The sequence below is a fragment of the Elephas maximus genome, chromosome 13, assembly GCF_024166365.1.
Source record: "Elephas maximus indicus isolate mEleMax1 chromosome 13, mEleMax1 primary haplotype, whole genome shotgun sequence".
Taxonomy (NCBI): domain Eukaryota; kingdom Metazoa; phylum Chordata; class Mammalia; order Proboscidea; family Elephantidae; genus Elephas; species Elephas maximus.
In genome coordinates, this window is record NC_064831.1 from 64,867,517 (window position 1) to 64,893,002 (window position 25,486).

The 25,486-nt window shown below is 55.7% G+C and overlaps 1 protein-coding gene across 2 annotated transcripts; it reads left to right on the plus strand.

Moving 5' to 3' along the window:
- The first annotated feature begins 3,209 nt into the window (after positions 1-3,209).
- CSK (C-terminal Src kinase) lies at positions 3,210-24,058 on the plus strand. 2 transcript variants are annotated; one of them, XM_049905933.1, is made up of 13 exons: positions 3,210-3,386; positions 18,774-18,853; positions 19,199-19,312; positions 19,422-19,534; positions 20,089-20,308; positions 21,229-21,322; positions 21,518-21,583; positions 21,669-21,768; positions 21,858-21,948; positions 22,425-22,498; positions 22,592-22,787; positions 22,899-22,985; positions 23,197-24,058. In XM_049905933.1, exons 2-13 carry the CDS (start codon positions 18,839-18,841, stop codon positions 23,377-23,379), a joined length of 1,353 nt encoding a protein of 450 aa, XP_049761890.1. In that variant the 5' UTR covers positions 3,210-3,386; positions 18,774-18,838; the 3' UTR covers positions 23,380-24,058. The 2 variants fall into 2 exon arrangements, with proteins under 2 accessions (XP_049761890.1, XP_049761891.1); XM_049905934.1 differs by lacking the exon at positions 3,210-3,386 and adding an exon at positions 5,638-8,198.
- Positions 24,059-25,486: the final 1,428 nt, after the last annotated feature.

Consider the following 25,486-nt stretch of genomic DNA (forward strand, 5'->3'; position numbering starts at 1 on the left):
TAAGGATCACAGCCTAGGAAACCTTATGGGACAGTTCTACTCTACCCCATAGGGTCACTATGAGTTGGAATCAACTCGATGACAATGGGTTTGGGTTGCCTATGCCTGAAGCGCCCTCCTTCACTCACCCCCAAAAAAAAAGGCTGGCTCAATCCTTTCCTGGTCTGAAAGCAGAGCTCAAAGCCTCACCTCTCCATAGTCCCTCACATGCTCACTTCCTTCATACTACAGGGCCAAATGACCCTGTTTATTTATTTATTCCCTAGGGTAGGAACCATGGAAGTCTTGTTCACTCCATCTCCAGCATCTGGGACAGTGCCTAGCACTTGGTAAACCTGTTGCTCCAGAGTTGAATCTGACTCAGAGTGACCCTATAGGACACAGGAGAACTGCCCAATACGGTTTCTAAGGAGCAGTTGGTGGATTCGAACTGCCGACCTTTTGGTTAGCAGCTGAGCTCTTAACCACTGTACCACCAGGGTTCCAGCACTTAGTAGGTGCTCAGTAAATTTTTGTTGAATGAATAAATGATGAGAAACGAGGTTGGAGGCTAATTGTCTGACTCTCCCACTAAAAGAAAGGGAGCTCTGCGGGACGAGGCCATGACTGATTTGCTCCTGGTTTTATCCCCATGCCTGGAGTTCAGAGAGGTTAAAATTTTTAGTTCACACTGCTGTGGAGAGTTGGAGCCAGGATTCAAATGCAGGTCTATTTGACTCCAAAGTCCACACTCTTGGCCACAGCACATGCAAGGAAAAGAGTCAAGTGTGTTTGGGGCCAGGGGATGGAGATGGGTGAGTGACAAAGCCCGTGTGGAACAGGGCATTTTCCACAAATCCCAACAGTCCTTTCTTTCCCATCCTGGTAGCTAAACCAGAGGAGGGGAAGGAGATCTCAATTCTCCCTTCTAGAAACTTTTGCAGAGCTGCGGAAGAGCTTTCCTGTCCATGGCTGAGAGAAACTCCACCCACCCCAACCAGCCCCCCATTGTCATTCCGTCTAGACCTCAACCTCAAAGGAAAGAAAGGGAAACCAACCTGCTAAGCTCTCTCCCCACCCTCCCATCCCCAGGCCTTTATCTTGCTGAATCTGCACCATCTCTCCAAAGAGAGGTATGTGAGAGAGGTACACTTTAAGCCTGGTCTGACAGAAGAGGAAACTGAGCTCAGAGACCTTAGGTAACTAGTCCAAGGTCACACGGCTAGTAGGTGGCTGAGCCAAGATTTAATCCTGAGATTTGAACCCAAAACTCATACTTTTTTCCATTATACCACAACTATGCCAGACTAACTGGATGTCTCCTCAAAGCACAAAGGTGTTTCTACTGCTTTCCTCCCCATAGAGGCGGCCCCTTGCTGAGATGCTGGCCCCAGGATGCAGTGGGTCAGAGGGACAACCCGTAGTGTATCTGAGGGGCACACACCGTTCCTACTCCAGGCATTCAAGACTCTTTGCAATCTGCAGATACTGTTCTCCCCATTTCTCTGTCCCAAAGGACCTTTTACTGTCCCTCACACTCTTTCTGCCCCTTCATACTTATTTCAGATTCCAAGAATTTGCCAGCAAGCTTCACCGCTTCCCCCTACTCCCAGGAATGCCCCCTCTTCTCTGCCAACCCAAGCCTGACCCTTTCTTTATGGCCCAGTCCCTAGGGGTGCCCTGACTCCTCCTACCTACACTAGCATCTCTGGTGTCCCCATCGCTGCGCTCCCCCCACCACCTCTCACCCCAGCACAAGCTGTCTGGTCTGTGGCTCTGAGCAGATCACCTGCCTGCTTCTCATTAACAGTGATATATAATAACAGCCAACACTTAACTGAAGGCTCACCATGTTCCAGCAACTGCACACTAAGCACTTGAAACGCATTAACTCATTTCCTCCCCCAGAAAGCCCTAAGAAGTTGCTGCTATTATTTTCCCCATTTGATGAAACGGGGAAACTGAAATCACAGAGACTTTAAGCAGCTTGCCTAAGGTCACACAGCTACTAACAACTTCCTCATTGCTCCAGGCTGAAAATAAAGTCTCAGAAAGTCCCACAAGACTCTCTGTAATCTCTCTTGCCCCTGCTGCCCCAAGACCTAGTCTCCCACTACCGCCTTTAACCCACACTGCAAGCTGCAGCCATACGGAGCTATTTATATTTCCCAGAAGCCACCACTCTCCCACCTCTCCCTGCCTTTGTCCACACCGTTCTCTCTGCCTGGCGTCCTAGGCTCAGTGAAGTCCCCCATTAGCCCTCCCTTCTTGTCTGCTTCCTGTGGACCTTGTACATCACCTCCCCACTTTTATCAATTAGTTCTTTGCTATTGTCTTTTGGCCTGTCAGTCTCTCCATCCTTGACAGCAGTGAAGGGGTCTTACTAGACCCCTGAAAATGGCCTGGCAGGTTGTTGGCGCCAGGAAGCGTTCGTGAACGTGTGAACGAATGCTTGCTGCTGCGAATGAGGCCCACTCTGCGCGGGCTGACTCCAGAAGGATCCAGGCCCAGCCTCCACCGCTTCTACGCTGGTGGAGCTAGGCCCGGAGAAGGTTCAGAACTTGTTCCAAGGCCGGGTGGTCGGCCCTCTGGGAGGGGCCTTTAGGCGCCTCCAACGCAGACAGGCAGGTGGGGGCAGGGCGTGGGCGCAGACACACCCCCCGCAGTGCCCCCGGCGCCCGATAGGGGGCGCCGCCTCGCCAGCCCACGCCCCGCCGCGCACCGGGCAGGCCCCCTCGCGCAGGCGCGCTGCCGCGGGCGGAGGATCCGGGCCGCGCTTCCTCTCGCCAGGCCTGCGAGCTTCCTCCCAGCGGAGCCCTGGGCGAGCCGAGCTTGGGCGCCGCCACCGAGACCGTCGCCGCCCTCCCGCTCCCGCCCCACCCCGCGCCCTGCCCTGGGGTCCTGCTGGGGTGGAGCCCGAGCGGGCCGATCTCCCGGCCGCGCCACCGTCGGGGCCGTCCCCTGGTCAGCCGTCCCTCCCGCCTAGCCAGCCTGTGGCCGCCTGAGGCTCCGGGGCGTGGAGCGCGCGCGGGCAGCCCCCGCGGCCCCCGATCGAGTGTCCGGGACGGCCCCCGGCAGCGGGCGCGACGTTCCAAAACCGAGCCGTGGCGGCGGCGTTCGGAAGCGGAACTCTGCTGGGGCCGCGCCGGCTACATTGTTTCCTCCCCCCGACTCCCTCCCGCCCCCCTTCCCCCGCCTTTCTTCCCTCTCCGCCCCGGGCCGCGCGGCCATCCCCCTGCCTCGGTGTGGCCGTCCCTCCTCCCCCTCTTTCCGCACCTATACTTCTTTGCATCGCACCCCCCGGGGGTCCCTGCGCCCCTTCCCTCCCCTCTGGCCGCATGGACCGTCCCGCAGGCCGCTGATGCCGCCCGCGGCGAGGTGGCTCGGACTTCAGTGCCCCGAGAGAGGTGAGTGCCCTGCAGCCCAGGAGAAGGCCAGCGTCTGTGTCCCCCAGAGGAAGGAGGAGGAGGGAGGTCGCACGTCCTGCTTCTCTTTACACCGCCGTCGTGACCACTCCCATCCCCCACTGCCTTACTCCCTCCTTCCCGAGTTCGAACTCTCCCGGGAGTCACTGTCAGAACCGGATTAGGAGGGGAATACTCGAAGGAGGCACTGCTCAGCAAGCCCCGCAGACTTGCCCCAGGGCACCCTGAGGTCCCCTTGTGTGAAGCTCAAGAGTGAGGGGTGGCTGGAGCCTGGAGGGAGAGGGCCGACGTGGTCCAGGGCCTGGAGAATGGGCTGCATTTCTGGAAGTGCCCCTTCCCTGCCCAGACCTCCCTGCAAGTGTCTTGGCCTGTCTGGGTCTGACCTTTCCCTCACTGAGGCCCTGCTAGCTCCCCTGAGCCCTGCCAGAGGCCCAGGTCCTGGGACTGAACCTGTTTCTCTCAGCCTCCCAGATGACTGTGTCTAAGCCAAGGGACCTCTGACCCTTGGGTGGGGAAACTGGGCAGGCCTCACTCCTGGATGAAGGTGACACCATGCCCCTACCTCCTGACAGCCTGGTCAGCCCATTCTCTGCAGGGCCCAGGCCAGGTGTCAGGAAGGGGCGTGTCCAGCCACCAGATCTTTGGAGCTTAACTGGGGGTTCAGTTCCCCGCCCATTTTGTAGACCAGGGAACTGAGGCTCAAAGGGGGAGGTTGCTCCCCCAGGACTCTTGAAGAGTTAGGCCAGCTGTCGTCTCATCCACTGTTCTGTGGAGCTGGGCTGCTGGGGTTGGAGGGGAGTCAGGCAGATGCCTTCATGCATCAGGGATGCAGGTCCCCACCCTGGCCCAGGAGGGACCATGTGGGGTGAGCATGTGCTCCCTGGCAGAGGCCCAAGAGAAGGGAGAGGGCTTCCGGCCCCAGTTCTGCCTGGGTCTGGGCTCAGGCACCATCAGCACTGCCCATGGGATTTCCCCTTGGTGTCTGAGGCTGGGTCCCACTGGTGGGATGCAGGGGATGCAGGTGGGCACCTGTGTGGCAAGGCGAGAATGCCTGGATTCTAGCCCCTAGCCCTGAACTGCAGCAGCCTAGTGGTTAGTCCAGACCCAGCTCTCCCTCTCCCCCTTCCTCCTCAGCCCAGCTGGCACAGGAGCTTGTTCAAGTTCAGAATATGAATGGGACCAGGATGGAGAATGTGGGAGCCCTGTGACCACTGGCAGTGCCCTACACCCTTGGCATGGGAGCATTGTCAGGGTAGGGACACCTGCAGGGTCTGTTCCAAGCTCCCCCCACACCCTGGGGGTTCCAGTGTCTGCCGTGGTGTATCTGCAGCAGGCACAAGGCAGAGGCAACGAGAGTGAGGTTAGGAGTGTGGACTGATCCTCTTGCTCCGAGAGGGAGGTGGGTTGTCCCCTGGAAGATGCTGAGCTGTGTCTGGGCCTCCTTAGGACTGCTGACAGTTTTGTCCTGCTCAAGACCCCTGCCCTTGGTTTAGAGTTTTTTCCTGTTGCCCTGATGTGCTCAGTAGAGAGGCCCCAGCTGTCCTGGGCCTGTGAGGCTCCGCTTACCCGACTTCCTTTTCCAGCCTGAGGGGCTGGGGCTGGGGCTGGATGTGGTTGGGCGCTTTTTTACCTACTCTGGGCTGTGAGGATGAGGCCCAGGGACCCAAGGCCTTTGTGGAAAGGAATCTAGCTTTAGGCTAGCATGTGTGCAGGGAAGTGTTTTTTCTAGGTGAACTTGGTGCCTTCTGCCCGCTCTGAAGTGGCTGCTGTTGTCTCTGCATTGGGTTGAGGACAAGAAAGATGTCCTCCAGCACCACTGCAAAGGGCACTGGGCCCAGAGAGGCTGAGCCACCACAGTGTCCCACAGCAAGTGTTGGGGAAGGGGCAGAGTTCTAGCTTTCTCCAAACTAGCTCCGGCAGGGGCTGAGGCCTGAGATCCCACAGTGACGTGGTTGCCCCAAAAGTCGCCAGGTGGCCTGACCTGTCAGCGTGTCCTGATTGGAAGGACGGCCTGGATCCAGTTCTGGGTTCCATCTTTTGAGGGATTTTGAAGGCTTGACACCCAGTTCCCGAAGAACAGAGTATTTGGCCTGGGAAAGAGGAGGTAGGGAGCGAGCACTGGTCATCTCCTTTCTTGTCTGGGGGCTGTTCTGCGTCCCAGAGGCTGTCCCACTGCAGAAGAGGCAGGCGTCATTTGTCGAGGTCCAAAACACCAAGGCCAGAGCGGGAGGGCAGGCAGGTCCCAGGGAAGCAGGTTCACTACAAGAAAACTACTCATGGACTAATATCCTGAAGTGAGAAAGTGACAAAATAGCACTACAGAAAGTTTAGAAAACAAAAATCATTCCCTCTTTCTTCACCTGACGGGGTGACTGCTAGCATTTTGAAGTTTCCTGCCAGTCTCTTCCTGACTCTATTCCTTCCTCTGGTGTGTGCCCTAACACCAGTTTTCATTTAATGCTGTGCCCATAGACACATTCTCATGTTGTTCCCCCGTCTGACTTTCCCTCTAAAAACCTACAGAATATTCCAGATAGTTCTGCCTCAGCAACTTCAGCCAAACCCTGTTGCTGAGCTTGTGTGTTGTTTCCATCTGTCGCTGTTGAGGTAGTTGTTACTGCAGGTCCCAAAAGCAGCCAGGGGTATTGGAGAGAGTGGGCAAGTAGACATGGTGTCCAGGCCCAGCATTCCATTTAGTCCAGGGAGGAGAGACCTTGGGCAAGTCACTGGCCTCTGAGCTGGAATTCTTTTATATGTATGAGGGATGGTGATATTTGCTTCAGAGGGAGAGTGAGCTAATTAACCAGGTACTAGAAAGTACCTGGCACAGCCCCTGGCCTCTAGTATCCCTTTGTAAGAATAAGCCCCAGGTGGCATCATTGAAGGAATGACCACCACAAACTATACATGCCACACAGGGTGGAGGTTGGCTGACCGCTCACACAGCAGGGCAGAGCTGTGGGCCTCTGAAACCGTCTGGCTCTGAGGTTCTAGGCTACTGTGGCCAGTGCCCTGCCGGGCCACCCTGCCTCTCCCTCCCCATCACAGTGTGATTGGCCGGCCCAGGACATGGGGCTGGTTAGTTTCTGGGGCTGACCCCACCCTTCCCCCATCCGGTCTCACAGCTGAGTGGGCTAGGCCTCTTTTCCAAGAGCCCGCTGCCTCCTGCCTCCCAGCTTGGCTACTTCCTAGGCAACCCCAGTATTTCCCCCAGTGGACGTAGAACCCTACTTAACCCCCTGGTAAAACTGAAACCTAGGCTAGGAACCCAGGCATCCTGAGCTCCAATCCCAGGGCAGCCACGCCAGCTCTTACCTCCCTTTCCCAGTGGCCAGAGGAGGGAAGAAAGCTGGCGGATTCTAGAGCCTTCCAGTGGGGAGTTAGAAGGGAACATAGAGGGTCTGCAGAGTCTGTGGGGACCTTTTGTTTGTTAGTATCCTCTTCAGCAAGTGTCCCCTAGGTCTAACCTGAGGCTGTACTGCTGTGACTCACCTTGCTTCTTCTTGCTCTGCCTTCTGTGGTGACCAGAGTAACTGGAAGGGGCCTCCTGGAGTTGCCCCATAGGCAGTGGGAGAAAATCATTTCTCAGCTTGGCACCCTCCTAGTGACCCAGGACTAACCTAGGCAGAGGGTCCTCCTCCCCGAGGGGCCCATTCACTGCAGAAGCCCCTCAGGCCAGTGACTGCAGACTTTTGGCTGTGGGGTGCTCCCTCCCTTCTGCTCTTGGGGCAGGGGAAGTGGGCATTACAGCTGCCCTCCTCTCTCACAGCTTGGGCTGGGATGAGGTCACAGGGTGGAGTCCTCCCTAAGATACTGGTCTGGCTGGGGTGAGCCCTTTGGGTGTTTCTCAGCCTCCCCCTCTTGGCTGGGGGACAGGATGGGTGGAGGAGCAGGCTGCCCCCATGCCAGGCAGGGAGCACTACCTCCCTTCTTCCTCTCCTCTGGGTCCCTTCATCTGAGAGCTGGAAATAGAATCCGCTAAGTAATGATTAAAGTCAAATTCAAACCTAAAAATAAAGAGCTGGTGAAGAAAGAGCTAGTATGCTCCCTGCATGGCTGAGGGGAGAAGCGAGCAGGGAGAGGTTGGCCTTAGGCTGAGTCTCTGCTCCCTGGTAGGGGCTGAAGCCCACCAGGGGATCAGAAGAGCACCACCCATTGAATACTTGGTTATCAGGTACTGTGTAGCACCATTGGTTGGAGACTGCACCAATTGGAGGTAGACTGGCAGGACCAATAGAGAGTCCCATTTCTCCCATGGGGAAACTGAGGCCCAGAGGGAGAAGTGGTTTGTCCAGGACTGTCTACACCATACCTGAGGAGCACCCCTTGGCAGGTCCCCAGGGGCTGGAGTACCCCAGGCAGCCCAGCCCACCTTTTCCGCCTACTGGGTTTCTCTTCCTGGTTTTGAGGTGTTGTGAGGGGGACAGCTTCTCATCACACATGAGCTATGTACTCCTTGGCAGGGGCTAGGCCTCTGACCGCAGCTTCCCTCTGCTTCTCCCCTCCCCTTCCCTGGTCTGGGCCCGGAGGAGGAGTCAAGGAAAGAGCAGGAAAGGCTGTGGTGCCCCCCTGCCTGTGCTTCCAGCACGGTTGGAACCCTGTGGGCCAGGGAAAGCCTGGGTGTCACCTGACCCCTGGCCAGCTGAGCACCTGGTCCTCACCCAGCCCCATGCATCTGTGTCCTGTGCTGTCCACACTGCAGGGAGATCATAGGGGAGAATGAAGAACCAGTAGAGACCAGACTCAGAGGAGTCAATTAGGGAAGACCTGTGGCTCCGACTTCCGGCAGGGCTGGTAAGAGTTCAAAGCTGGTGATCTGCGTGGGCTGGAGCAACCAGGAGGGCTTCCTGGAGGGGGAGGGCCCATGAAAATCAAGAAGCATTTGAGGAAGCGAGGTCCTTACTTGGAGCTTCTGCCCTCTCCAGGGCTGCTGGCCTCTCTATTCTCTAGTTGCTGTGTGGCCTTGGACAAGCTCTTGGTCTGTCTGTGTTACGCAGGGTATAGCAGACCAGCAAGGAGTGGGCACAGATTTAATCCATGCTTCCTAGAGCTGGGGCCAAGTTCCAGGCGGACCTCACCTCAGGTGCCTACCCAGCACCCTTGCCTCTAGCACCCCCGTCCATCTCTGTCCACTTTCAGGCTGGGCCCAGGGAAAGGTTGGAGGGTTTTCTCCTGACCAAAGTTCAGACAGCTCTGAGCTCAAGTCCCCGCTTTACCCCTTGGAAGTTGAGTGACCCTGTCCTTGTCCTCGATCACACAAGGATGTCTGTACTTGCCTCACAGCGGGGCTGGGGCTGGCTCCGTGGGCGCTTACTCCCATACTTTCATTTTCACAGCTCCGCCTACTGAGGGAGCTTGCTGATAAGCCCCTCCCTCTTTGTCCCTCCAGTGGGGAGCAAGTGTGTATGTCCATTTTGATGAGTCCGTAGCTTTTACTTTCTGAACTGAGTGTTCTGCCCATCCCAGCCCGGAGATGGGGAGCAGGAGTCTGGGGCCCAAGTTCTAGACCACTCATGGGCCTCTGGGGCTCAGTCTCCTCATCCATAAAGTGATTAGGGGATGTTAGGGTGAGGGACAAGGACACCACTTGATTTTTAAGGGTTTGTTGGAGCTCAGGTGCAGTGAGGCTACACGTAAATGTATGCAAATGAATATGCAAAGGCGATAGCCTGCGCCTGGGGATGCTGAGGGAGCAGAGGCCTGGGTGAGGGCCCTGGGGAGGCCTGGAGTCCCCGCTGCCCAGCGCGTGGCAGTAATTAGGTTCCTGAGCGGTAATTAGAAACCTTTCTGGGCCAGGAGTAGCAGCCTCTAGCTGCAGCGTTCATGGGGGAGGAGGCTCCCCCATTAACCTCCTCTAACCCCAGCCCCCACCTCTCCCAAACCGCTTGACGGGATTTCCGGTCCCACTGAGCCATTGGGGCCAGGAGAAAAGCCAGTGAGTTGCCGTAATTTGGTTTTTAATATTTTTCAGCCAATGAATTTGCCTCTCCCCTTAGGTCGGGAGTGCTGGAGACTCAGGGAGCCCGGGGTGGGGTAGGTGGGTAGCGGCCGGGGGAGCACATAGGAGCCAAAGTAGGGTCTCCTTCCAGCCCTCCCCTGGCCCCTAGGGGTGTTTTGGCATCTCCGAGGGTCTCACAAATAATTCGGCTGCTCCCGGGCCCTGAGACATCTGGGCGGTGGAGGTGCTGGGGGTGCTGGGGTCAGTGGGAGCCCTCTAAGGGTGCTGCCTGCTGTGTGGCTGGGGATGTCCCAGTGCCAGCAGCCTGAGTGCCCTCTGCCAGGGAAGGTGCTGCAGAACCAGGGGTGGGGCTGAGTCTGTTGCTGCCAAACCAGCCCAACTGCTCTTGGGCACCCCGCCCTCAGGAACACTGCCCTTTCACGGGGGTGTTCCCAAACCTGAAATCTAATCCTGTGGGTAGCTATCCTGTGACCTGTAGGAAACTTCAGGGCCTGCGTTCAAAGCCTCCTGTGACTCCCACCCTGAGCCCTGTTCAGCTGTAGCAACCTCTGTACCACCCTCTGTTGTTGTGTGTCCTTAAGTTGATTCCAACTCGTAGCAACCCCACAGGACAGAGTAAAACTACCCCATAGGGTTTCCTAGGCTGTATCTTTATGGGAGCAGATCACCAGGTCTTTTCTCCCTCGGAGCGGCTTGTGGCTTAGAACCCCTGACCTTTCAGTTAGCAGCCAAGCACTTAACCATTGCACCTCCCACCCTCTGTGAACCTCCCCCCCGGCAAAAAAAACCAAACCCATTGCCCTCTAGTCGATTCTGACTCATAGCAACCCTATAGGACAGAGTACAAACTGCCCCATTGGATTTCTTAGGCTATAATCTCTACAGAAGCGGACTGCTACATCTTTCCCCCGCAGAGCAGCAGCTGGAAGACTCGAACCGCTGACCTCTTGATTAGCGGCCAGGCACTTAACCACTGTGCCACAGGGTCCTTCTACCCTCTGTAGCACCATTTAATTTAATCCTGGTGCCCCACCCCTGTGCTTCCACCTGAAATCCTTCCAGGGCCAGCTCCACCTCTGCTCCCCCTTCTTCCTGGGAGCCTCCCCCCGTAGCCCCTTCTCTCCTCTGTCTATTGAGGCATTGAGCGCACCAGGCAATGGTGGACTGTCCAGTAGCCAGGATGGAGAACAGGAACCAGCTCGGCTTTTTGTTGGGGTCCTCAATACCCAGCCTGGGCTGGGCACAGGAGAGCACGATGGGTGAAGTTCTTGGAACCCCAGAGGCAGTCTGCCCGGGCCCTTTCCTCCATCTCCTGCCCATTCCAAGCCGACCAAGCCTGAGGCTGGGCATGTAGAAAGGTTCAAAAAACAATGGATCCAAGAATGAGATGGAAAAGTGGACCTTTCTAGTGCCTGTTGCCTCCAGTGACTGCCCCACCCCCAGAGGGTCCAGCTGGGGCTTGTGGCAAGACTAGTGTCTCTGGGGGCCAAGGCCCCGAGTTCCCCCAGGTCTCTTGTGCACTTCCCTTTTCAGTGAGTATTTTTAGCTGGGTGTAAACAGTTACTGAAGGCTCCCACGCCCCATTGGACACTGGAGGCTTGGTGAGGGGGCAGGGCCGGAGCCCCTTGACCTACTCGGGCCCTCAGCACGTGCCTGGCTTTGGGGTCTGCAGCTGCCGCCGGGGTAGGAAGAGGGCAGCCTGGGAGTGTCGAGGCTCCCAATTCTCCCTCCCTTCCCCCACCCCCCATGCCATTCTGGGCTCCCAAGAAAGGCTTGCCTGAGGCTGTGGCCACTGACCTCAGTGCTTGGGCACAATGCCCAGCCTGTTCCCGGGACCCCAGCACAAGGGCTGCTGGGAGCAGAGTTGGGAGCAGGAAGTCAGCGCTGCCACATCCGAAGCCCCTTGTCCCTAGCCATGTGGGGGTGAGGTGACAGCTGCTGTCCCTTTGGGGGTTAAGTATAGTTCCATTGGTTATGAGACCATGGGGCTGGTACCTCAGTGTGCTACAGCCAGCCCCGCTTCTCCCATTCATTCATTCAGCCGGCCAGCCAGCCAGCCAGCACTCATTCACTGAGCAGCCACTCTGGGCCCAGCTTTCCCCTTGCAGAGCTCCCGGTCTGCCTAAACCACAGGCCAGGACCAATGAGGTTCTTATTGGCACACGGGGCGGGGGAGCGGGCTGTGAGAGACTGCAGAGGCCTATGGCAGCCAGCCCAGCTGGGGAACCAAGGAAGGCCCCTGACAGAACTAATTTTTTTTTTTTTTTTTTAAAGTTACTTATTTTTATTTGCTGGAGAAGGTAATAGAGGCACATAGTTAAAAGTCAAACAGGTCCAAAAAAGCAAATAGACAGTGAAAAGTAAACTTCACTCGTACTTCTGGTTCCTAGTGTCTTCTTAGGTCCCTGAGGCAACCGCTTCAGTTTCCTCTTCTCTTTCCACAGATAACCTGTGTATATCTGAGATTATGTGTGTATTGTACATACTCTTTTAAAAACACAACTGACAGTATAACATAAAGTTCTGCACCTTGCTTTTTTCCCATCCTTTTATTTTGAATATTTCAGACCTCTAGAAGAGTTGAAATAATAGTATGATACCCACACATCCTTCACCCAGATTCCCCAGTTCTTTACATTTTGCGACATTTGTACATATGCACGTGTAGATGTATTTTTTTGCTGTTTATTTGCGCGTCAGTTCAGTACTTTAGCATGTATCGCTTACAGGAGCACAATGCTCACACTTAAGAAAAGTAATGTTGTTTGTTGTTGTTAGGTGCCATCAAGTTGGTTCCGACTCACAGCAACCCTGTGTACAACAGAATGAAACTGCCCGGTCCTGTGCCTTCCTCACAATCATTGCTGTGTTTGAGCCCATTGTTGCAGCCACTGTGTCAGTCCATCTTGTTCAGGGCCTTTTTTTTTTGCTGACCCTCTACTTTACCAAGTATGATGTTCTTCTCCATTCTCACTTCGAAGGAGCATTCAGGCAGTACTTCTTCCAAGATAGATTTGTTTGTTCTTCTGGCAGTCCATGGTATATTCGTTATTCTTCACCAATACCGTAGTTCAAATGTGTCAATTCTTCTTTGGTCTTACTTATTAATTATTATATATCATATTATCTATTATTTACATTTCCCCAATTATCCCCAAATGATTTTTTTCTTTTTAATATGTTGTTGTGGTTTGAGTGACAGTTTACAGAACAAATTAGTTTCCCATTCAACAAGTTATATTCATTTTGTTTCATGACATTAGTTGCCATACTCTGAATGTGACAGCACTCTACCCACTTCCTCCCTGAGTTCCCGGTTTCCATTCGCCTGCCTTTCCTGCCCCCTTCCTGCCTTCTGAACTTTGTTTTTGGGCAAATAGTTCCCTTTTGGTCTTGTAGGGTTGAGTGTTCTGAGCAGCACATCCCTCATGGGTGTTAGTGTTCTCTTCATAGGCCTGTCTATTATTTGGCTGAAAGGTGATCCTCAGACGTGGGTTCAGTTCCAGGTTCGAAGGTTGTCTAAGGGCCATAGCCTTGAGGGTTCCATCATTCTCTGTCAGATCAGTGAGTCTGGTCTTTTTTGTTCATTGGAATTTTGTTCTACATTTTTCTCCCACTCTGTCCAGGACCGTCTACTGTGATCCTGATGAGAGCTGTCAGTATTGGTAGCTGGGCACCATCTAGTTCTTCTGGTCTCAGGCTAGTGGAGGCTGTGGTTGGACTGATTGCTTCCTTGAGACTTTGATTTTCTTCACTCTTCTTTGCTCTAGATGGCGGGAAAAAAAAGGGACCAATAATTTTCCAAATGATTTTTTTTTTTTTTAATTTTTATTCTGCTTTAATGAAAATTTACAAACCAAGTCAGTCTCTCATACAAAAACTTTTATACACCTTGGTATATACTCCTAGTTGCTCTCCTTCTAATGAGATAGCACACTCCTTCCCTCCAGTCTCTCTTTTCGTGTCCATTCCGCCAGCTTCTGCCCCCCTCTGCCTTCTCATCTCTTCTCCAGACAGGAGCTGCCCATATAGTCTCATGTGTCAACTTGATCCAAGAAGCTCACTCCTCACCAGCATCCCTCTCCAACCCCTTGTCCATGTCTGAGAGCTGGCTTCAGGAATGGCTCCTGTCCTGGGCCAACAGAAAGTCTGGGGACCATGACCCCCGGGGTCCTTCTAGTCTCAGTCAGACCATTAAGTCTGGTCTGTTTACGAGAATTTGGGGTCTGCATCCCACTGCTCTCCTGGTCCCTCAGGGGTTCTCTGTTGTGTTCCCTGTCAGGGCAGTCATCCGTTGTAGGCAGGCACCATCTCGCTCTTCTGGTCTCAGGCTGATGTAGTTGCTGGTTTATGTGGCCCTTTGTCTCTTGGGGATAAATTACTTTCTTAAGTGAAGCGTCTTTATGTCCTATTGAATCTAGTGCATTTTTGCTTTCTCCCAGCCTTTTTTGTCTTTTATTGGAGTGGGGAAAGAGAGTCTTTTATTTTGAGAGTCCAGGCTAACTCTTCTGGGTTTGTCTGATTGCTTCCTCCTGACTGGGTTCAGGCTGAACAGCTCAGCAGGAACACCACACAGGTGATGTGTGTCCTCCTCGGTGCACCCTATCCGGAGGCACATAGCATCTGCATGTCTCATTCTTTGCAATGCTTAATTTGATTACTTGGTTAAGGAGACGTCTGTCTGAGATCCTTATTGTGAAGGTGGCGTTTCCTCTTTATGATTAACTGGTGGGGGGGTATTTAGAAGCTGTATTACTGTCCTATTCCCCCAACAACTTTTCCCTCAACGACTTGAGCTGTTTTCTTTTGCTCGTTTTACTTAACATGTGATTGAGAATGTTCTGTATCGGCACCTACAGATCTCTGCTGTCCCCAGCACTGCTGGAGGATGCTGTGGCCTCTTAGGGATGGTTGGCAGTTTATTTACTTGGTGCCCTATTAATAGACAGAAAGCTTGTCCCCCATTCTCTTGCTACCACACAGAGTACTGCAGGACGGCCCTGCTGCATTTTCCTTAGGCAGGTGTGCAACAGAAGAGATTGGTCCGCTGCTCCTGGAAGGCTATGGGGAAGTTCCATGGGAAGGAAAAGGGATGGGTAGGACATGCCAAGGCAGAGAGGTGGGCAGGGCACAGGTGTCCTGGGAACCGCAGGTGGGAAATGAGGACTGGATGAGGTGCTGGGTGAGCCAGCAAGTCCCAGAGAGGTCAAGCAACTTTACCAAGGTCACACAGCAAGTTGGTGGCAGAGTTAGGTGCATGACCCAGAGCCTCTGACTCCCAGGACAGTGTTCCTGTACTGCCTCCTTAAAGTGGCCTGGCCCCAGGTTCACATAAGCCCAGGAAACCCTCCTCCCGCATGCCTGACCCAGGCAGGATTATGGAGGCCCTAAGTTTATAGTATGGAGTCCCAGAGTAGCACACGAGGTTAGGTGCTCAGCTGCTAACAAAAACATTGGTGGTTTGAAGCCATTCCGAGGTGCCTCAGAAGAAAGGCCTGGCAGCTACTCCTGAAAGGATCACAGCCATTGAAAACCCTATGAGGCAGAGTTCTACTCTGACACACCTGGGTTCGCCACGAGTCAGAATGGACTCCGTGGCAACTGGTTTAAGTTTGTAGTTTTCCTTCCGGTGACTCTGGCTTTTGCTCGGCCTCTGACCTGTTGGGAGAGGGGGTCACCCCCTCGGCATGGCTCAGAGGGACTCTCAAGGCCTTAGGGAGGGGGCCCTGCAAAGACACAGGCTGGAAGGCTCATGACCTCACCAGGGAGGAGCCATCAGAGGGTCAATGTATGCTGTTTCCAGGGTGTCTGCATCCAGGCAGCTTTACTCCCGGTGCTGAGAGACAACAGCTCCAGCTCTCAGAACAGCCCTGGGAGCTGCCGGTTGTCACCAACCCATTGTTCAGATGCGGAAATTGGGTCCCAGAGTCACAGCAAAGGGGGTGGATTTAATGCTTCCCTCTCCTCTCCAACTCATAGCGACCCTATAGGACAAAGAAGAACTGCCCCATAGAGTTTCCAAGGAGCACCTAGAAGATTCAAACTGCCAACCCTTTGGTTAGTAGCCATAGCACTTAACCCTAGGGTCGCTATGAGTCGGAATCAGCTCGACGGTTTGGTTGTTTTGTTTTTCTCTCCTTTCCAGATCCTCCATGTTCTTCAAAGGCCAGCTTCTCAGTGAAGCCCACCCTGACCACCCCTAGGCCTGTCCATCCCTCTGAGCACCCCACCTCTGCCGTCTGTGCCCTTCATGGGTACTTCTCTCTCCTCTCTCCTCCCATGCTAGGCCAGTGTCCCAACCTGACAGCAGCTCCTTGGGGACACCTTGTGGGGCACTCCTGCAGAGAGGCCCTGAGGGTAGGGTGGCTCAGGAGTCTGACACCCTGAGTGTGAAAAGGTGCTCACTCACAGTGTGACCTTGCATCTCTGGCCCTCGACCCGGGTCCTTGTCTGTGAAATGGGGATGATGATAGTCTCTCTCTGAGTTGTTGTGGGGCATTTGATGAGCCATATGTGCCAAGGACAGGGCCTGGCGCAGAATAAGTGTTCAGAAAACAGGGGCTGTGATTATTTTTATTATTATCATCAAGTCAGTAGGGAGGTGGCTGCAGCAGCTGCAGGCCGGGAAGGGAGTGTTTGCAAACTGACAGCTGGGAGGGTGACTAACGGTGCCACAGCCTCCACGCCCTCCTGCGGTGGCAGCAAGTTTTCGGAGCAGGGGGAGGCACAGAGACGTGGAGAGCAGGCAGGGTCCTACTCAAAAGGGCCTGAAGGTTGGGGGCCGAGCCAACCCCAGCAGGACCCCAAATCAATCAAACTCTGGGCTGTCTCTCCTGACTAGCTGTGTGACTTCAGACAAGTTGTTCAACCTCTCTGAGCCTCAGTTTCTGCATATAGAGGGGTTGGAAGAACTCACAGCTTCCCCACAGCGTGGAGTCCATGGTTCCTATACCCTTGTGACTCAGTAGTGTGCACATGTGTGTGTTGGTGTATGGGGGAGGTCCAGTTCATCCTCTTTGGCCCTCAGTTTCCCTGTCTGTAAACAGCAGGGGCTGTTGGGCTGGCCTCTGGGGACCAGAAGGCCATGGGTTCTGAGAGGAAAGGAAGCCCTTCTGTCTGGAGGCGGGGAGGGGGCTCATGCCAGGCCTTGCACCAACCACTTCCAAGTCCAGGGTCTCATCACACTGCCTCCACAGCCAGCTTGTAGATCACGTCCTCACCTTCCGGGGTGAGAGGTGTGCGGCGGGGAGGGGTACAGTCATTTGCCTGAGCTGTGCACTCACACTCGGCAGGGCCAGGTTTTGAGCCCAGATCAGCCTGGCTCTATAACCAGGTGTGAGGGCTGGAAGTGGGGGTGGTCTCCCAGGCTTGGGCAGTGGCCAGGCCTCCCCAGCTCCTGCTCTTCTGGGTCATATGCCCCCCTCTATAACACCCCAGATTTCAGGCCCCTCAAAATCAGCCCGGCTCCTCACATTGGCATCTGAAGCCCCCTGCCGCCCAGCAAGGCTTATGCAGGCCTACTGGAAACCATCCCCTACAGGGGGGCTGGCAAGGGGTGCTCAGGGCCCTGGAGCTCCCACCCTTCCTCACCATCAGTATCCAGCCAGGCCAGTTTCTCCCAGCTGTGCCTGTCTCCTACCCCTACACCTTCACGCAGGCTATGTGCCAACCTGGGGGCCTTCCAGCCCACCGTCCACCTGTCTAAGCCCCCCGGTCTTCAGTGCCCAGCTCCAGTGCACCCTCCTGCGGGAAACCCACCTTATTCCACAGGCCTCTCTCACTCCCCCAGGCACTCTCTTCTCCCACTGCCTGGCCTGGGACAGGGGCTAATGTTTATGGCCATCAGGCAGCCCCAGACCTTCTCCATCCTATAAAACGAGTCTGGGAACAAGGTGCCTGGAAGAATTTCTCTTCCAACATGCTGTGACCATAGACAAGTCCCTGACCCTGTCCATGCCTCAGTGTGCTCATCTGTAAAAAGGGAACAGTAGCCCCAGTCCCCCTTGTTTCCTGAGGTGGTGGTGGTAGGAGCCCCGGGCTGGCCCACAATGTGTGTGTGTGCACGTCCTTGCGTGCGTGCATGCGTGCGTGCATGCGTGTGTGTGTGTTGTGCAGGGAGGGGGCTGTGTGCTGCTTTGGGAACTGGGGTTGTCTGGGGTAGCTTTTTTGGGAGGTAAATTTTGCTTCAGTAAACATGGCTGTTGTGTACCCTCAAGTAGATTCCAACTTATAGTGTCCCTCCCTGACAGAGAGAACTGCCTGGTAGGGTTTTCTAGGCTGTCATCTTTATGGGAGCAGATCAGCAGGTCTTTCTCCCAGGGAACCGCTGGATGGGTTCAAACCACCAGTCTCTGAGCTAGTTGCCGAGTGCTTAACTGTCGCGCCACCAGGGCTCTTGAAGTAAACGTGTGCACTTAAATGAGCACAATTGTAAGGGCACAAACTCAGTGAGTCACCCCGAAGTGAGCCGCCCAGTCATCTGGTTTGGACAGTCCGAGTGATCTGCACCCAGACACCCCTCACACTCCCTCCAGCCATCACCCCCTTCCAAGAGTCATCACTGTCCTGACAGCACTTGTCCATTTGGCCAGATTTGGCACTTTAGGAGATAAAATCACACAGCCTGTGTGTCTGTCTGGCTGCTTGTTTTCCATTATGTTTAGTGTGTATCAGTGTTATTTCCTCACTGACTTCTTCACATTTGCTGCTGGTAGTAACCCACTGGTTGTGAATATACCACAGCGTGTCCATTTTTCTCCTGGTGGGTGTCTGGGTAGTTTCCAGTGTGAGGTTTATGGTGCGTCGTGCCGCGGCGGGTGTTCTCGTGCCTGTCTTGAGTGTGGGCCTAGCAGTGGGATGGCTGGTCCAGGGGTCGGCGTACACTAGGCTTTCGGGATAACTGCCTGGGCAAGCGTTCAGAGGGTAAGGCAGTGGGAGGCCCAGAGAGGCTCCGTGACTTGCCCAAGTCACACAGTAGAGCTGCTCTGGGCCTTCCCCACAGACCATTTGCCAGCCTCCAGAGCTGGGGCCGATGGGTCAGGTGGGACAGGGGCTGCTAACCGCCCTCCCCCAAGCCTCATTTGTCCCTGTCCGCCATTCTTTCACGTCTCTGAGGTTCCCTAAGGACTTGGGCCTGGTGGCTTCCTGTGTTCCTGGGTCCCTCAGTCGGCATGCTCCTCTTCCTCCTCTATGCAGTGCACTTGGGAGAGACCCTGAGCCTGGCCTGGAGGCTCAGGGTTGGGAGGGCCCTCAGGCTGCTGAGGCTGGAGAGGGAGGCCCTACCCCAAGTCCCAGCTCCAGGAAGCCCTTGGCGCCTGTCCATACTCCTCTGAGGAAGGAGTGGGATCTCAGTGACTGGGTGGGAGCTGTCTCCTCACACCCCTTCTTGGTCTCCCCCTACCCCCTTGCAGCTCTAATGGTACCAAAGTGACAGGTTAGCCACCCTGTGACACAGGCACGCAGATTTCCTGAGAAGATGTCGGCAATACAGGTACCTCAGGGCTGGGGGCCCGGAGCAGTCAAGCACCCCCACACCGTCAGGTGCTGAGCAGAGGAGGGAGAGTCAGGGCTTAGATTGGTCCGCTCCCACTCTTCCTAGCCCTCTGTCCCAGCCCTGGCTTTTAACAAAGTAGAATTGTGGGAGCACTATCAGACACAAGCCCCTAGAGGTGGACACAGGAGTGGGGCTGTGGGGGTCTCAGCTGGGAGGAACCCCAAGTCCTCTGGGGGAGGGGTGTCACCCAGGCTCACAGGGAGGCTGTGACCTCAAAGGTGTGGGCAGGCGAGTGGAAAGGGGCCCCTGGCTGCACCCACCCACCTGTCACCTGGCCTGCAGGCCGCTTGGCCATCCGGTACAGAATGTATTGCCAAGTACAACTTCCACGGCACTGCCGAGCAAGACCTTCCCTTCTGCAAAGGAGACGTGCTCACCATTGTGGCTGTCACCAAGGTAATCAGAGACCTTACGTGCCTAACTCCCCACCCTCCCACCTCTGGGGCTTGGTTTTGTGCAGGGGAGGGTAGGGGCTAAGAACATGTATGGGCTGCCCTGTCCCCAGGACCCCAACTGGTACAAAGCCAAGAACAAGGTGGGCCGTGAGGGCATCATCCCAGCCAACTATGTCCAGAAGCGGGAGGGCGTGAAAGCCGGCACCAAACTCAGTCTCATGCCGTGAGTACTTCTGAGACAGGGTCAAATCTCCCAGTCTGGGGTGAAAGGAGGAAGAGGAGTCCCTGGTTCTTTAGAAGAGAATCAGAGGAAGACAGGCAGGCTAGAGTAAGGGGCTGAAATGTACATGTCACCTGTGAGGGCTTCCGGAAACGAAGGAAAGGACATGGATGTTGGGCCTCAAATAGGAGGAGGATAGGAGTAGGAGGACCGAAGAAAGAAAGAGCATTCTGGGAGGAAGGCACAGCACATGCAGAGGCTGGGGGGCGTGTGTGTGTGTGTGTGTGTGTGTGTGTGTGTGTGTGTGTGTGTGTGTGTGTGTGTGTGTGTGTGTGTGTGTGTGTGTGTGTGTGTGTGTGTGTGTGTCCCCATGTGTGGCCTCCAGGGACAGGGAAGCAGAAGATGAGGGGAGGGCCTTGAATGCCTCACTGAGCAAGTGAAAACCATGGGGATCCTGAACAGAGGGAGGACCTTCCGAAAGTGGAGGCTGTGATGGGAGGCACCAGGGTCAATACCCTTGGGCCACCATGACCTGGCCTGGCCGCCTGCCCCACCAGCTGGTTCCATGGCAAGATCACACGGGAGCAGGCCGAGCGGCTTCTGTACCCGCCAGAGACAGGCCTATTCCTGGTGCGGGAGAGCACCAACTATCCCGGGGACTACACGCTGTGTGTGAGCTGTGACGGCAAGGTGGAGCACTACCGCATCATGTACCATGCCAGCAAGCTCAGCATCGACGAGGAGGTCTACTTCGAGAACCTCATGCAGCTGGTGGAGGTGAGCAGGGCCTCCCTGCCGTGCTGGCCTTGCCCACACATCTGAACCCCCTGGCAGGATTTGGCACATAGACCTGGGTTCTAGTTCCAGTCCACACTCTGGCTGGGTGACCTTGAGCACGCGCAACCTCTGTGAGCCCTGCCTTCCTCATATGTCGACGGAGCATCTGCTGTGTGCCAGGATTGATCTCTGACTCCACAGTACTGCCACCCACAAAGAGAGTGACCTTAGCCCTATTTTGCAGACAAGGCTCAGAGCAGTTAGGGACTTGCCTGAGGTCACACAGCTACAAAGTGGGTGCCAGGACTAGACTCCAAGTCTGTCTGATCCCGGAACTAGCTCCCCCCAGCTGCACACAGAACCACATGTCCACAGAAGTGTGTATATAAGCATGTCCTTGGGAGCTGTGCACCTGGATGCCCAGGGCCCCCTGTACTCCTGCCCCGCTGTGGATGTGCCCACAGGTGAGCACACCCCACCCAGCTTCTAAGGCCGGTTCTACTGGCCCAGGCCATGCTTGGCATCTAGCCGCTGCAGCAGGCAGGCCTCCAGTTGCCTCCCTTACTGTCCAGTCCTGCTGGCCTGACTTGGTCTGGGAGGGCCCTGGACGTGACTGGGTACAGGGCTACCTCAGGACACTGGTGAGGCCCAGAGTAGTAAGGACAACCGAGTGTCTGTCTAGCACCTGCGTGTGGGGTACCATGGGAAGTGGACTACGTGTCAGAGTCTTGGGCCTCCCTAACCCTTGCGCTGCCAGAAGTGGGCAGTCCTGTCCTCCCTCCCCTTCCCAGCAACTCCAGACTGGGCAGGACCAGCCTCTGCTGCCCTCTGGTGGTCAGACATGGGTGGTGCATGTGAGCCAACTGTGTGGTAGAAGCAGAGTGGGGGCTGCTTCTGAGTGCCTTCCCTCGCCTCGGCAGCACTACACCTCAGATGCAGATGGGCTCTGCACTCGACTCATCAAACCAAAGGTCATGGAGGGCACGGTGGCAGCCCAGGACGAGTTCTTCCGAAGTGAGTGCCACCCCCGCCCCAGCTCCCAATTGCCACTCACCTCCTCCCACCGAGGCTGCCTAATACTATACCCCAGCCTGCAGCTCTGGCGACCTCCAAGGAGCTCACATACATTATGAGGTTCAGTCTGCCCCTGTCACGCCAGCTGTGATCCCCACCCCAGCCTCATCACCCCTCCCTGATTCCTCCGTGTAGGTGGCTGGGCACTGAGCATGAAGGACCTGAAGCTGCTGCAGACCATTGGGAAAGGGGAGTTTGGAGGTGAGTAGGGAGGGTGTGGGAACCCAGGAGGGGCCGAGGTGCTGTAGGGAGTCCAGGGAACAGCCCCAGCCTTCTCTCCCCGCAGATGTGATGCTGGGCGATTACCGAGGGAACAAAGTAGCCGTCAAGTGCATCAAGAACGATGCCACTGCCCAGGCCTTCTTGGCTGAAGCCTCGGTCATGACGTGAGTTGGGGCAAGAGGTGGGTGGGATGTCACCCAAGCAGGGGATGATGGGAAGGCTAACAGGCTTTTCCCACCACCATCTACCCCAGGCAACTTCGGCATAGCAACTTGGTACAGCTTCTGGGTGTGATCGTGGAGGAGAAGGGCGGACTCTACATCGTCACTGAGTACATGGCCAAGGTGGGTGCCTGCCCCGCCATCCAGCCCCATCCTGGAGTTAAACCGTGAGGCACGGTCTTTCCAACTGCCCTGAGACTCCCCACTGTGCCCCGGGCCCCTGTCCCTCAGTCCCCTCCCTCTAACTAAGCTTTGAAGTCACCCAGGGCTGGGCTTTTGTGTTAAGTCATCATTTTTTGACTATGGCCCTGGGCAAATCACTTCACCTCTCCAAGCCTCAGTTTCTCATCAGTGAAATGGAGATGATAACAGTGACTACCTCCAAGATTTGTGAGAATTAAATGAGATAATACCTGAAGAATACTGAGCATAGTGTCCAGCATGTACAATTTAATACACATTTAGTGATGTCCTGACACACCTGGCTCCTTCCCTTTTCTCCTACCTCCCATGGGTGTCACCACATACCCAGCCCCACCATTCCTGAGGGCTGGAGGGCAAGTCTGACCTGTGGGGCTGTCGATCTGTCTGTCCTGCAGGGGAGCCTGGTGGACTACCTACGGTCGCGCGGACGGTCGGTGCTGGGCGGAGACTGTCTCCTCAAGTTCTCACTGTGAGTGAAGCAGCCCCTGGGGGAGGGATAGGGGAGCTCTCCGGGCTGCAGGAGCCCCAGTCTGAGGGAACATGTGACTGGCCTGCCCCACAGAGACGTCTGTGGGGCCATGGAATACCTAGAGGGCAACAACTTTGTGCACCGGGATTTGGCTGCCCGCAACGTGCTAGTATCCGAGGACAATGTGGCCAAGGTCAGCGACTTCGGCCTCACCAAGGAGGCCTCTAGCACCCAGGATACGGGCAAGCTACCAGTCAAGTGGACAGCCCCTGAGGCCCTGAGAGAGAAGGTGGGCAGGTCTCTCCCCAGAGCCTGAGCGGGGAGGGGGGGGGGGGGTCCTGGGTCACCCTGGCCCCAGAGTCCCAGCATTTAACACTGCTTCTCCCACTGCACATGGCAGAAATTCTCCACTAAGTCTGACGTGTGGAGCTTTGGAATCCTTCTCTGGGAAATCTACTCCTTTGGGCGAGTGCCTTATCCAAGAATTGTGAGTGTGGGCACTAGGGCCAGGGGCAGGGCTGGGACTGAGGCCTGGGAGCAGGTGCGGGTTTGGTCAGGTTGTGCCTTCAGGAGCTTCCAGGCCATTTCTTCGACCTGGGTCTGAGGCAGCAGAGAGGGGATCCCCAAAGAAGGGATGGTGGGCCGAGGTCTCCTCTAGGTTCAGGCCCTGCATAGGCTCACACCACCCCTGCTCACAGCCCCTGAAGGATGTCGTCCCTCGGGTGGAGAAGGGCTACAAGATGGATGCCCCCGACGGCTGTCCGCCGGCCGTCTACGAGGTCATGAAGAACTGCTGGCACCTGGATGCTGCCATGCGGCCCTCCTTCCTGCAGCTCCGTGAGCAGCTCGAGCACATCAAAACCCACGAGCTGCACCTGTGACCGTCTGCCTCTGCCCAGGCCATGGGCCTGTGGGGACTGGACCTGGAGAGACTGTGGGCCTGGTGCCCCTGCTCACTGGGCCCAAACCTGAACTGAGCCCCAGCGGGCCGGGGGCCTCTTTCCTCTGCTCCAGCCTGTGCCCCCTCTGGCCCCCCAGGGACCCCACCTAGGCCTGGCACCTTCTCATGGACCCACCTGTGGGTCATGGACTCACTCTAAAGAGGTCAAGAAGGAAGGAGGCTGAGGAGCGGGAGGCAGATGCCCCCACCACGGCCAGGTCTCCCCTGGCCTCCCATCTCTCGCCTTCTCAGAGTTTTATTCATTTCCTTTTTTGAGATTTTTTTCTGTGTGTTTATTTTTTATTATTTTTCAAGATAAGAAGAAAGAAAGTACCCAGCAAATGGGCATTTTACAAGAAGTACGAATCTTATTTTTCCTGTCCTGCCCGTGAGGGTGGGGGTCGCCAGGCCCCTCTCTAGGGACCCACGCCCCACCCTTGTTCCCCATCCCGTGTTGCGTGTCCCATGTCGCCTCGGTCGCCCGTGTTTGCGCTTGACCATGTTGCACTGTTTGCATGCGCCCGAGGCAGACGTCTGTCAGGGGCTTGGATTTCGTGTACCGCTGCCGCCGCCCACCTGCCTTGTGAGATGGAATCGTAATAAACCACTCCATGAGGACACCGCTGCCCAGCCTTGGCGCTTCCTCCGCCGAGCCTCTGTCCTGCCCGGTCCCTTCCCTGCCCGCCCCACTGTGCCATCTTGTTCATCCCCCTGTCTCTGTGAGTGGGGCTGTGCTTGCCCTGTTTGTGGGGCGGGTGGGGAGCACGGCCGGGAGATGTAGCCGCCGCTTTGTGTCAGCTGCACGAGCGAGTGTCCTGTGTCTGCCCGTGGGTAAACCTGCCCCCCCTCATCGTTCTCCTGCCGTCCAGGCCTGGCCCTTGGGTCAGCTCAGGCTCCAGGGCCCAGTCCACAGGATGCTGGCTGGGGGTTCTAGCTGCCTCTCTTGCTGTGCTGTTCAAGCCTTCAGTTCAAGGAGGGCTGGAACCAGGGTGCGGGGCGGAGGCCTAGGCCTGGCCGGGTGAGGATGGGCCCTAAGCAAGCCCCCGTTCAAGAGTGAGAAAGAATAGTGAGAGGCCTGGGGGCTGAGTGGGGCCTCATAGGAGACAAACACCTCATGTCCCAGAGGAGTTGCTAATTCTGGAGGGTGATGGGTAAGGGGAGACTGAGTTTCTGGTGGATCTTACGTGCCACCTAAGATGTAACAGCTTGCTGCCATCCGCACACCTATTCCTTACTGGACTTGCCAGGGTCTGAGGATACAAAAGGGTGGGGCAGGGGAGGTTGAGGCCCTACACCCAGGCACCTTCCCCCACCCCACCTTGGGGGACACAGATGGGGAATGAGGACTAGCCGTGGGATTTTTCCCCCATCCTGAGGCTCTCTCAGCACATTCTCAGAACCTCTGGCGGGGTAACTTGCGTATTAGACAGGCAGGTAGGGGTCCATGTCCAGCCAGGGCACTGCCCTTCCACTCCCAGCCAGTTGGGCCTGAACTCCAGAGTCCAGACTTGGAAGGGTGCCTGTGTCTGCTCTTCCTCACCCCAGTGCCCATCCAGCTGCCATTCTATCCCTCCCAGCCCCGTGCAGGCACTCCCTGAACTCCTCCAGTCCACCCTCTGCACACGGCAGGCTAATTCTAAAACCAGACCGTTCCGTCCCTATGTGAATACTGACTATATAAGCTAACACTGGGGTTTAGCAGTGAGCAAGACAGACCCTTGTGGCGTTCCCAGTTGAGAAGACAGACATTAATCGAATAACCACACAATTATAAACTGATAAGTGCTATGAAAGAAACAACATGGGAATCTGATCTCTACTGTAGATGAGGGAGGGCTTCCTGGAAGAAGCAGCATTTAACCTGACATCAGAAGGATGAATAAGAGGTAATGCAGTAACAGCATTCTTGAAAGAAGTAATGAGACTAGAGGGAGGGCAGCTTGCTCCAAGGTCTCAGAGGAGACCCGTGAGGATGTTCACAAAGCGTGGGCTAAGAGGCAAGGCTAGGGCAAGGATATGGCTTTTATGAAACCAGAACCATGGGGAGC

Excerpts from the sequence above, each read along its gene's own strand:
- CSK (XM_049905933.1), top strand. Across the intron at positions 20,309-21,228 it reads ACCTCATGCAGCTGGTGGAG|CACTACACCTCAGATGCAGA; the intron begins GTGAGCAGGGCC and ends TCGCCTCGGCAG. Across the intron at positions 21,949-22,424 it reads TCACTGAGTACATGGCCAAG|GGGAGCCTGGTGGACTACCT; the intron begins GTGGGTGCCTGC and ends TCTGTCCTGCAG.